This window comes from Aquarana catesbeiana, linkage group LG10 (assembly GCF_042186555.1).
Source record: "Aquarana catesbeiana isolate 2022-GZ linkage group LG10, ASM4218655v1, whole genome shotgun sequence".
Taxonomy (NCBI): Eukaryota; Metazoa; Chordata; class Amphibia; order Anura; family Ranidae; genus Aquarana; species Aquarana catesbeiana.
The window spans coordinates 21238540-21252100 of NC_133333.1; the positions used below are offsets into that span (position 1 = coordinate 21238540).

Sequence of the window (13561 nt, forward strand, 5' to 3'; positions counted from 1 at the left end):
ACAACATTTGTGCGACCGTGTGTATGGAAAACAAGTTTGAGCCAACATCCGTAGGAAATAAATCCATGGATTTTGCTATCGCAATGTCCGTTCGTCTGTACGCGGCATTTGAAGTATATACCATGACCATACATGCTGAACGAATTTCAGATGGGACACAAACTCTTCCCTCTGTTATGCGCATTGGATTTCCAAATAACAGACAGTTGTAAATTTGTAGGCCACTAAAAAAAAAAAAAAAAAAAATGTATTACATTTTTTTATTTGTAACATAAATTGTTTTATTCAAGTGGTGAAAAATATGAAATACATCAGCAATTTACAAACACTGAAATTTCTAAAAGTGAAATTTACATCAATCTAGTGCCTCTATATGTTTCATGTAATCTGTGCTCAGCCAAACTTTATCAATTGTGTTTATATTAAAACGTTTATTTATTTATTTTTTTTAATTATCTACTACTTAAGATTTAAAAAAAAAAGCATATGTTCCACAAATCAACCTTTTTTTTTTAGTTTCTGGTCTAAAAATAAAAATGTTTTTCATTTCAGATCAATAACTTTAAAAAGAAAATACAAATCACAGCTGGGAGGTAGAAGCCTTTCTGGAGTCCAGTACTTCCACTAGTGCAGGTAAATTTAACCTCTGAGGATTGTCCTTGGCTGCTACTAGATTGGCTGCCTAAATCGCAGATGCTTTTTGTGGCACAACCACGCATTGCTGTTGCTCCTTCTATGCTGCCTGTAAAAACATAAATAGAAAAATAAATGAAAAGATTCAAACCGAAATGGCAATTTCATCTCTAACACCAAAACATATCAATAAGGTCCTAAAACTGGAGGCTCCAAATGTGCTCCACTTTTTTTTTCCCCTTAAAAGAGAATTTTTATTGAAAATTGTGAAGTTAACCAATTGACCTCCAAAAGGTTTACCCCCCTTAATGATCAGGCCATTTTTTTTGTGATACGACACTGCGTTATTTAACCACTTGCCAACCAGCCGCCGCGGTTTTACTGTGGCAGAATGGCACGGCTGGGCGAAATGACGTTATGTAACATCGCTTCGCCCTGTGGCCACTAAGGGCACGCGCTGCCCGCTGCTCGCCCCCGGAGCCGATGCGAGACCGCCGGGCTCCCGCGATCGCTTGTGACACACCGAGAACCGGGATCTGTGTGTGTAAACACATAGTTCCTGGTTCTCTGAGGGGAGAAGAGACGGATCGTGTGTCCATACAAAGTATGAACAGCGATCTGTCATCTCCCCTACACAGTCCCCTCCCCCCTTCAGTTAGAACACAGAGAGAGAACACAGTTTACCCCTTAATCACCCCCTAGTGTTAGCCCCTTCCCTGCCAGTGACATTTTTACAATAATCAGTGCATTTTTATAGCACTGATCACTGTATAAATGCCAATGTCCCAAAAAGGTGTCAAAAATGTCCGATGTGTCTGCCATAATGTCGCAGTCCCAATAAAAATCGCAGATCGCCGCCATTACTAGTAAAAAAAATAAATAATAATAAAAATGCTATAAAACTATCCCCTATTTTGTAGACACTATAACTTTTGCGCAAACCAATCAATATACGCTTATTGCGATTTTTATTACCAAAAATATGTAGAAGAATACATATCGGCCTAAACTGAGGAAAAAATTTGCTTTTTTTAAAAAAAAAGTGGTGGATATTTATTATAGCAAAAAGTACAAAATATTGTGTTTTTTTCAAAATTGTCGCTCTTTTTTTGTTTATAGCGCAAAAAATAAAAAACGCAGAGGTGATCAAATACCACCAAAATAAAGCTCTATTTGTGGGAAAAAAAAGGAAATCAATTTTGTTTGGATACAGCGTCGCACGACCGCGCAATTGTCAGTTAAAGCGATGCAGTGACGACTGGCAAAAAATGGCCCAGTCATTCATCAGCTAAATCTTCTGGGGCTGAAGCGGTTAAACTGACAATTGTGCAGTCATGTAATGCTGTACTCACATAAAATATATGTAATTATTTTCCCCACAAATAGAGCTTTCTTTTGGTGGTATTTGAACATCTCTTTTTATTTTTTGCCTTATAAACAAAAAAAGGCCGACGATTTTGAAAAAAAAATGCATATCCAATAAAAAAAAATAATCAAATGTATTCATCAGTTTAGGCCAATATGTATTCTGCTACATATTTTTGGTAAAAAAAATCCCAATAAGCGTATATTGATTGGTGTTATAGCATCTACAAACTATGGGATACATTTATGTAATTTATTATTTCTTTTATACTAATAATGGTGGTAATCAGCGACTTGTAGTGGAACCAGGGGCGGACTGACCCATCGGGCATGGACTGAGGGCCTGTGCCGCTAGGGGGCCCATGAGAGCCTCTGCATCTGCAATACATGCAGCATCCAGTGGGGATCAGGACGCGTCTGTAATAATACCTCTCACAGCGCGCTGCTCCCCGCCGGCTCTTCCTTCCCTCCCGTCCACCCCAGGTGCTTGTACATGACATCACCTGGGATGGACGAAAAGAGAGGAGGGGGCGGCGGGGAGCAGCGCGCTGTGAGAGGTATTCAGGCATCAGGTGACCGTGAGGTGCTGTTTTTCTTTGCTGGAGTCTGGAGGTACCATGGCCGCCATCGCGGGAGCGGGCCGGCAGACAGTACAGGTGGTGTAGGGGGCCCGGATATTCTCCCAGTCCACCCGTGTCCTCTCCCCCCACAGTGTACTCCAGACCTCCACCCACAGTGTCCCCCCACAGTGTCCTCCACCCACCCACAGTGTCCTCCACCCACAGTGTCCTCCACCCACCCACGGTGTCTCACTGTGTCCTCCACCCACCCACAGTGTCCCCCTGTGTCCTCCACCCACCCACGGTGTCCCCCTCTGTCCTCCACCCACCGTGTCCCCCAGTGTCCTCCACCCACCCACAGTGTCCCCTTGTGTCCTCCACCCACCCACAGTATCCCCCTGTGTCCTCCACCCACCCACGGTGTCCCCCTGTGTCCTCCACCCACAGTGTCCTCCACCCACCCACGGTGTCCCCCTGTGTCCTCCACCCACCCACAGTGTCCCCCTGTGTCCTCCACCCACCCCCTGTGTCCTCCACCCACCCACAGTGTCCCCCTGTGTCCTCCACCCACCCCCTGTGTCCTCCACCCACCCACAGTGTCCCCCTGTGTCCTCCACCCACCCACAGTGTCCCCCCCCGTGTCCTCCACCAACCCACAGTGTCCCCATCTCCTCTACCAACCCACAGTGTCCCCCTGTGTCCTCCACCCACCCACGGTGTCCCCCTGTGTCCTCCACCCACCCACGGTGTCCCCCTGTGTCCTCCACCCACCCACAGTGTCCCCCTGTGTCCTCCACACACCCACGGTGTCCCCCTGTGTCTTCCACCCGCGGTGTTCCTCTGTGTCTTCCACCCACCCACAGTGTCCCCCTGTGTCCTCCACCCACACACAGTGTCCCCCTGTGTCCTCCACCCACAGTGTCCCCCTGTGTCCTCCACCCACCCACAGTGTCCTCCTCCCAACGTGTCCCCCTGTGTTCTCCACCCACCCATGGTGTCCCCCCGTGTCCTCCACCCACCCACAGTGTCCCCGTCTCCTCCACCCACCCACAGTGTCCTCCTGTGTCCTCCACCCACCCACGGTGTCCCCCTGTGTCCTCCACCCACCCACAGTGTACCCCTGTCTCCTCCACACACCCACGGTGTCCCCCTGTGTCCTCCACCCGCGGTGTCCCCCTGTGTTCTCCACCCACCCACAGTGTCCCCCTGTGTCCCCCACCCACCCACAGTGTCCCCCGTGTCCTCCACCCACTGACGGTGTCCCCGTCTCCTCCACCCACCCACAGTGTCCCCCTGTGTCCTCCACCCACTCACGGTGTCCCCCTATGTCCTCCACCCACCACAGTGTCCCCCTGTGTCCTCCACCCACCCATGGTGTCCCCCTGTGTCCTCCACCCACGGTGTCCCCTTGTGTCCTCCACCCACCCACGGTGTCCCCCTGTGTCCTCCACCCACCTACAGTGTCCCCCTGTGTCCACCCACCCACAGTGTATCCCTGTGTCCTCCACCCACCCACAGTGTCCTTCTGTGTCCTCCACCCACCCACCCTACCCCCCTGTGTCCTCCACCCACACACAGTGTCCCCGTGTCCTCCACCAACCCCCTGTGTCCTCCACCCACAGTGTCCTCCACCCACCCTGTCCTCCATCCACCCACAGTGTCCCCCTGTGTCCTCCACCCAGCTACGGTGTCCCCCTGTGTTCTCCACTCACCCAACATGCCCCCCTGTGTCCTCCACCCACTCACCATGCCCCCCGTGTCCTCCACCCACCCATGGTGTCCCTCTGTGTCCTCCACCAACCCACCGTGCCCCCCCTGTGTCCTCCACCCACCCACGGTGTCCCCCTGTGTCCTCCACACACAGTGTCCCCCTGTGTCCTCCAACCACACAGTGTCCCCCTGTGTCCTCCACCCACACACAGTGTCTCCCTGTGTCCTCCACCCACACACAGTGTCCCCCTGTGTCCTCCACCCACACACAGTGTCCCCCTGTGTCCTCCACCCACCCACAGTATCCCCCTGTGTCCTCCACCCACAGTGTCCCCCTGTGTCCTTCACCCGCCCCCTGTGTCCTCCACCCACCCACAGTATCCCCCTGTGTTCTCCACCCATCCACAGTGTCCCCCTGTGTCCTCCACCCACTGTGTCCCCCTGTGTCCTCCACCCACTGTGTCCCCCTGTGTCCTCCACCCACCCACCCATGGTGTTCCCGTGTCCTCCACCCACGGTGTCCCCCTGTGTCCTTCACCCATCCACGGTATCCCTCTGTTTTGTCCACCCCCTCCGGCGCCTCGAATGTAGATTAGGGAGCCGGATGCATGGATGGGGGAGCGGCACCCCTGCATTACAGGCCGCCACCGGTTGGTTCTTTATATGTTATGGGATTGATTCAGTCAGATTGATTTCATTCATCCAATCTGTTATTTTAGTACACAGTCACAGGTTTTCACAATTTTAAAGGAACAGCGCACTGTACTAATGACAGGAAGGAGTTAAACATTTAGGGGTTAGCTGTGTGCCTAACCAGTGTTTTTGTGTACTGTGTTAGGTGCTTTTACTAGGGGAAGGGATCAAATGTACAAAATCCATCCCTTCCCCCCTGTCAGAATGGAGATCTGCCTTATTTACATATGCAGATCCCCGTTCTGTGTGTTTTACCCACGATCAGTGGGTTGCCAGCAGACATCCATTGCCCGACACCCACAGTTCCGCTTCTGCTGCGCCTCGCTCAGGCGGTGCAGAATCACATATATATATATATTCTGCACAGGAGAGCCGCCTTGTAGTAGTAAAATATGCTATTGGGTGGCCTTTAAAAGAGGACTACGGGTTTGGGGTTTTTTCCATATTCATTCGGTCCGATGCTGCATCTCTCCCCCAGCGCCTCTACTCTGAGAACCGAGCGATCGCATACAGCCGATCACTCGGTTTTCAGAGCTCAATGAGCAGAGAGCTGCAGACTGTCAACCACAGCTCTCTGTTCTCACCCCTTCTTGCTCATTGGAGCGCTGGGCTGTGGAGAGGGGGCGGGGGTAGGGAGCGGCCGTCTCAGGCTTTTAGCGGCTCGCTGAGAGGCTGAGTCTGGTGTCAGTCAAGGCACCTGGAGGATCCAGGCTTTATTGTTGGGATGAATCAGCAAGTCTCAGCCGTGAGTCTTTGCTGAGACCTGTTGACAAAATTCCACTGTGTCCAATCAGAACGGGAATCGGCTGGGAGGGAGGGAGGCGCTTGCATGTGCCCTGAACCCGGAATACACTGCCAACGTATAGGTACATGTTTGTGCCTGTAAGAGCCTCCCACCCGCAGTAAAAAGTGGTTAAAAATAGAAACATAAAAAAAGAACGGCAGAAAAAGAGTGAGTAGTCCATCATTGAGTCTGCCCATTTTATTTATTTATATTTATTTTTTGTTTTTGTTTTCTTTTTTTGGGGGAGGGGGGGTGTTCATTAACCTTGTTGTATGACTCTAGATACGGTTGAGCTCAAAAGTTTGCACACCCTGACAGAAATTGTGAAATTTTGGCATTTGTATTGAAAATATGACTGATCATGACAAAAAACTGTCTTTTATTTAAGGATAGTGATCACATGAAGCCATTAATTATCACATAGTTTTTTGGACACTTTTTAAATCATAATGATAACAGAAATCACCCAAATGGCCCTGATTTACATTTCCTGGAATGTTTGGCCTTGGTACAGACACAGAAGGTGGCACACACAGGTTAAAATGGCAATTAAAGGTTAATTTCCCACATTTGCGGCTTTTTAAATCACAATTAGTGTCTGTGTATAAATAGTCACTGAGATCATTAGCTCTTACTTGGATGCACTAAACAGGTTAGACAATGAGCCATGAGGTGGTAGAAAAGAACAGTCAAAAGACCTGCGTAACAAAGTAATGGAACTTTATAAAGATGGAAAAGGATATAAAAAGATACCCAAAGCCTTGAATATGCCAGTCAGTACTGTTTAATCACTTATTAAGAAGTGGGAAATTAGGGGCTCTTTTGATACCAAGTCAAGGTCAGGTAGACCAAGAAAGATTGCAGCCACAACTGGTGGAAGAATTGCTCAGGATACAAAAAACCTGAACCGTAGTCCACAGCCTTTGCAGCTCAGAGGAGTGGTTGGGGAGTGTAAAAATTATGCCCAACCTCATATTTTTATCACCATCACCACAAATGTAAATGAGGCCAAACGAGGTCCAGGACTGAAGTCAAAAAAGGAGTTCTGATCCTTCTCAAAGTCTAAAAATCTGTCTATAGATGCATTTTAATCTTGGTTCAAGATGAATGGCACCCCCAATGCACCTCACTGTGTGTAACGTGGAGCATGACACATAATAATAAAGGTCGTTTAAGCACGTTCTACTGCAATTCAAAATTGAAAATGGGTAAAAATTATTTATTTTTATTTTTTTAGCTTGGTATGTAATACTGACCTGATAGTTTTGTGGTCTGGAGAAGACACATGTTCTCCTCCCCCGTACACTGCATCGTATCTGAAGTGTAACACCAGGTGGATGTAGCAGACATGCAGGATCGGCACGTCAATCCATTGGATACTGAGCTGTCCCTTGGCACTAGGGTAAAAAAACATAACAGGTATATAATGGCATAAAATTAAACAGAACCTACAGTATCTCACAAAAGTGAGTACACCCCTCACATTTTTGTAAATATTTTCTTCTATCTTTTCATGTGACAACACTGAAGAAATGACACTTTGCTACAATGTAAAGTAGTGAGTGTACAGCTTGTATAACAGTGTAAATTTGCTGTCCCCTCAAAATAACTCAACACACAGCCATTAATGTCTAAACCACTGGCAACAAAAGTAAGTACACCCCTAAGTAAAATTTTTAGCCCAATTTTTTGTATAATGTATAAGATGATGTTACGAGTAAATAGATACCTAACGTTTTACGGTTTAAAATTGCGCCAAGCTTGTGGAATGGCGATGAACTTATCAGTGAATCAAGCCATCATTAGGCTGAAAAAACAAAACAAACCCATCAGAGAGATAGCAAAAACATTAGGTGAGGCCAAATCAACTGTTTTGAACATCCTTAAAAAGAAAGAACGTACCGAAGAATTCTTTCCCTGGTGAAGAAAACACCCTTCACAACAGTTGGCCAAATCAAGAACACTCTCCAGGAGGTAGGTGTATGTTTGTCAAAGTCAACAATCAAGAGAAGACTTTACCTGAGTGAATACAGAGGGTTCACCACAAGTTGTAAACCATTGGTTGGCCTCAAAAACAGGAAGGCCAAATTAGAGTTTGCCAAACAACATCTAAAAAAGCCTTCATAGTTCTGGAACAACATCCTATGGACAGATGAGACCAAGATCAACTTGTACCAGAGTGATGGGAAGAGAAGAGTATGGAGAAGGAAAGGAACTGCTCATGATCCAAAGCATACCACCTCATCAGTGAAGCATGGTGGTGGTAGTGTCATGGCGTGGGAATCTATGGCTGCCAATTGAACTGGTTCTCTCGTATTTATTGATGATATGATTGCTGACAAAAGCAGCAGGATGAATTCTGAAGTGTTTCGGGCAATATTATCTGCTCATATTCAGCAAAATGCTTCAGAACTCATTGAACGGCGCTTCACAGTGCAGATGGACAATGACCAGAAGCATACTGCGAAAGCAACCAAAGAGTTTTTTAAGGGAAAGAAGTGGAATGTTATGCAATGGCCAAGTCAATCACCTGACCTAAATCCGATTGAGCATGCATTTCACTTGCTGAAGACAAAACTGAAGGGAAAATGCCCCAAGAACAAGCAGGAACTGAAGACAGTTGCAGTAGAGGCCTGGCAGAGCATCACCAGGGATGAAACCCAGCGTCTGGTGATGTCTATGCGTTCCAGACTACAGGCTGTAATTGACTGCAAAGGATTTGCAACCAAGTATTAAAAAGTGAAAGTTTGATGGATGATTGTTAATCTGTCCCATTACTTTTGGTCCCCTAAAAAGTGGGAGGCACATATACAAACTGTTATAATTCCTACACCGTTCACCTGATTGGGATGTAAATACCCTCAATCTAAAGCTGAAAGTCTGCAGTTAAAGCACATCTTGTTTGTTTCATTTCAAATCCATTGTGGTGGTGTATGGAGCCAAAAAGATTACAATTGTGTCAATGTCCCAATATTTATGGACCTGACTGTATGTGTCTTAAATAAACAGGATTACACTATGTGCATTTTTCCTTGCATTTTATGACATTCTTTGGAGCCCTTGTACCTCTGGAACTCTATGGAAGATGATGATGATACAGATCTAATTGGTTGAGGAACACTTTCCTTAAGGCTGGTTTATTAGAGGTTTCTGGTCAGTTTAACCCCCTGGGGGAGTGTGCCTCACGCGGTGAAAAAATACGAGAGTTTGGTGGAAGGTGAACACTTGGACAATCGTTTACAATCACCTATAATATTTTGAACTGTTTTGCTTCATCATCACTACACACAAAGACTGTTCTGATGTGGTGTTGGCCACACGATATTTGCACTATTATTTTAAAATTAGCGCTGTTTTAGTATCTGATCATTACAGGAATTGGACTGTTTTCTTCCTATACTACATATATATATATATATATATATATATATATATATATATATATATATATATATATATATATATACATATATATATATAGTATAGGAAGTAAACAGTAATGTAATGTACAGTGCCCACCATGTGGTGAAAAAACGTAAGAGTATGAAGCGGTGTAGTTACCACTAGTAACAAACATCCACCATATCACTCCGCTGCCAGACTCCCATATATCACTTGCAGAGACAATGAACAGTCCTTTGCTGGTTTTGCTTTTGTTTATTCGGTGTACAACTTGGTTGGGGAAAGGGGGTATATGGGATGCCCATAGAATAATTCACTTTGCCATCATATTTAGAGATTTGTTTACAGATTAGCACATAATTTGAGTCTGAAGGGTTGATGTACACGTTTTAACAATTACAGTCTTTTCCCTGCATCACCATGCAGACTATTGCTCCTCCTCTGCTTAATTCCCGCAGACTATTACTTCCGGGACTTCCTCACCTATGACTGTGTAAGGATGAAGACATCACTCTTGACCGTGTAAGGGTGATGAAATCCTTTCTTCCTCCTGCACAAACTTATGCTGTAGTTAAAAGTGTAATGTCACATCTTCTTCTTTAAGCAAAAAGGACCCACTCTGAATGGTTCCTCATGCAGACTCATCTGCACGAGGAACCATTCAGAGTGGGTCCTTTTTGCTTAAAGAAGAAGATGTGACAGATCATATGTTCTGACAGCTTCACCTGCCCCTCTGCCCCAGGAATTCCTCATTAAGGACCGTGTAAAGATGAGGACATTGCCAATGAGGCAAAGTTCCTTCACAGTTCTCCCCGGGCGCCCCCCCCCCCCCCCAGATGGGGGTGCCCTCCTGCTGCTGTCTAGTATTCCATTCTCCACTTCACCCGGCCGACATCTCCCCCCAATGGCATGTCACCTCAGCTTATATAGGAGGCCCGCCCCCTGCCAGTACCAAATGGGGATCGTTCAGGGCTCCCATATGACCTGCCTGCCACTCCAGTTCTAGGCCCTGCCCCTCTTCCAGAACATTCTCCCTGGAAGCAGGGGAGGCAACTCAGAACTAGAGCACAGGTGGTCACACCCACTGCTACACTAACCACTCCCAACAAAGGAGCGGAGAATGGGATGACCTTAAAATTATGCCCCCCCTGAAAAAAGTTCTGAGGACGCCCATGGTGGGGACGTCCCCTCTCGCCCCTTGTAATAACAAGTGAGCGGCTGCTTAGCCTCATCAGTTGTTATTACTAGAAAGCCGATCATCGGCTATAAAAAAAATGGTACCGGGGTGATGCCTGTAGCTGCATGCATCACTCTGGTACAACCACTTCAGCAAAATGATGTACCGGTACATGATTTTGCGGGAAGTGGTTAACATAAACACATAAACATTCCACAATGGTTCGGTAAAGTAAAGTGGACACAATGCTAGTCACATCTCCAAGAGGATTAGCAGACAAAAACAATAGGTGACTCAATTAAGAATGGGGATTCACACCTAGGAGGCACACAATGGGGAATTATAAAATGAGGTGAAAGACACTTTAAAGTGATACTAAAGTCTTGTTTTTTTTTTTTCTTTAAAAATAAAAAACATGTTCTACTTACCTACTCTGTGCAGTGGTTTTGCACAGAGCAGCCTGGATTCTCCTCTTCTCGGGTCCCTAGCCGGCGCTCCTGAATTCTCCCTCCTGCCGGGAGCCCCCAAAGCAGGTAGCTTGCTATGGGGGCACCCGTGTCCAGCCGTGGTTTGGCCCTCCTCCTCTATCTCCTCATTGGTTAATTGACTTTTATTGACAGCAGTTTCTCAGTGAATCAGGAGGGACACACAGAAGGTTTTTTAATCTTAATACATAGAATGCATTATGATAAAAAAAACCCTTCTGTCTTTAGAACTACTTTAATAAACAGATTACACATAACAGCAGGAGACATCAGCATTAGGTTGTTTTGAGCTGATTATAGTAACATCTATTCTGAGTATGGCAGGGGGGGGTGAAGTAGTCATTTCTGGTTTGGGCACAGAGGCCCCAAATCTGTATCTGGGTCCTAGGTTCCCAGAGTCTGTGTTTTTCGGGGAGACATGGACACAAATCCAAAGCAAAACCACTTCAAAGGTCCCCCAGGCACACACCTCTCAAAGACTAGACCCCCCTTTAAAAGCCAGGGCCCATAGTCAGTAGACAAGAGGCTACCCTGAAGTCCCCTCTAAAAGCCCCTGTCCTGGTTGAGTTTGTCACAGTATGCACGTGCCCCAGGCCAGGTTTCAGTCTATACAATCACACCTCTGTTCCTCCAAAACTGTAACTAAAACTAACTACATGAAAAGATGGGAAGAAGAAATGGGGAAAACACTTGATGAGCAGATTGGAATTAGATATGGGCCTCCATTGCCAAAAAAAAAAAATACCAATATCTTACTGTTAGAAAACTCCTAAAAAATTGATGATGATGACAATGATGATGATGATGATGATGATGATGACGATGATATCTTCCTCTCGTACTACATATGAACTAAAGTAAAGTAAAGTAAATTCCAGACTACTCATCAAATGGATCCAGATAATGTTGGTAAGGAAGACGGCACAATGGCTATGGATAGGGGTCTATAATTTAATGAATTCAGTACTAATAAACAGACCCATCTATGACATTCCCAGTGCAGCAATTTAGCTCGTCAGCTTTATATTTAGTGTGACCAAACAATACTTCACTCATGGAAAACTCCCACAATAACCTTCTCAGAGGTCAAAGTAAATGGTACCATGGTCAACTAAAAATGGACTTCAATTCCACAGTTCCTGAAATATTGATTCCTGTGGATGGGGACAGGAGGTGAGGACAAGGAGTGGGCAGGAGGGATGCTGCCCTGGGTGCTGTGGTATCATGTGAGGTGGGGCGTGGGGGGCACCACAAGGAAATTGGGGGGAGGGTATTTGTTTTGAGAAGGGGAGTTTAGGGAGCGGCAGGGGGTAAGAATTGTTCTAGGAGGGCAAATTTGGGGCAGTGCGCTAGGAGTGGTGATTTGGGGGGGAAGGTTGTGTTGGGAGGGGGATGGGGGAAGAGGATTTGTGCTAGGAGGGAGGATTTGGGGGGTTTGTGTTAGGAGGGAGATGGGGGAAGAATATTAGTGCTAGGAGGGCAGAATCGGGGCAGGAGGATAGGGGCAGGAGGTGAGGACAAGGGGTGGGCAGGAAGGATGCTTCCCTTGGCGCTATGGTATCATGTGATGTGGGGGAGCACCAAAAGGAGATTGGGGGAGGGTATTTGTGTCGAGAAAGGGAATTTGGGGAGCAGCAGGGGGAAAGATTGTTCTAGGAGCGCAAATTTGGGGAGGTGCGCTAGGAGTGGTGATTTGGAGGGTTTGTGTTGGGAGGGAGATGGGGGAAGAATATTAGTGCTAGGAGGGCAGAATCGGGGCAGGAGGATAGGGGCAGGAGGTGAGGACAAGGGGTTGGCAGGAAGGATGCTTCCCTAGCCGCTATGGTATCATGTGAGGTGGGGGGGCACCAAAAGGAGATTGGGGGAGGGTATTTGTGTCGAGAAGGGGAATTTGGGGAGCGGCGGGGGGGGTAAGAATTGTTCTAGGAGGGCAAATTTGGGGAGGTGTTCTAGGAGTGGTGATTGGGGGGGGGGTTGTTGGGATGGGGAAGAGGATTTGTGCTAGGAGGGGGGATTTGGGGGGTTGTGCTATAAAAGTAATATGGTAGAGGGGAATATTTTTTTGGGGGGGAGGGGATTTGTGCTAATAGGGATTGTGTGTGTGTGCGTCTGTGTGTGGGGGGGTGTTGGGCTAGGAGGGGAAATTTGTGGGGAGGGTATGTGCTAGGATGGGGGGGTTGGGGGGGGGGATTTGCGTTGGAAGGGTGGAATTTGGAGTGGGGGAAAGGATTTGTGCTTGTAGGGGAAATTTGAGGGGGAGAGGATTTGTGCTAGGAGGTTTTTTCTTTTTTTGGGGGGGGGGACTTACAGATTAGTGCTCGCTTTTTATTTTATTTTTTTGAGGGAAGGGATTTTCACTGACACACAAAGCTCATACATCTTGGGGGGGGGGTTCCAATTTGGCATAAAAATACCTATATTATAAAACTTTAGAAGTGTCAATACAAAACAAATATGTATAGTGAGCAATGTTAAATACAATCCTTTTGTGAAAATACGCTCAAAAGTGCAACATGCAAAAAGGAAAACGATATATGCTTATAATATAGAATCCTGGGGCTGGTTGTGTAGCAATCAAGTGTCCACATCCAAAAAAATCAACTCATAAATAGCAAAAACTAAAGTGCAAATATATAATGTCCATAGAAGTTAGTGTTCATCATGCTCTTCCTTAATAGTGTCCACAATAAAACATGCTTCAGTGCTCTCCTGTGACCCCCACTCGTGCTTGCGCTCACCTCTAGGCGTGTGA

General features: G+C 46.5%; 1 protein-coding gene across 1 annotated transcript in view; it reads right to left on the minus strand.

Annotated features, from left to right (window-relative positions):
• Window positions 1-255: 255 nt before the first annotated feature.
• LOC141110435 (uncharacterized) overlaps window positions 256-13561 on the minus strand; it is an 82589-nt gene continuing 69283 nt past the window's right edge. Inside the window, exons 8-9 of the mRNA XM_073601781.1 lie at window positions 7002-7142; window positions 256-742 (exon numbers count right to left, since the gene is read on the minus strand). Of these exons, the coding sequence (XP_073457882.1) occupies window positions 549-742; window positions 7002-7142 (335 nt within the window). The 3' untranslated portion in view covers window positions 256-548. The remainder of the gene's footprint in view (window positions 743-7001; window positions 7143-13561) is intronic.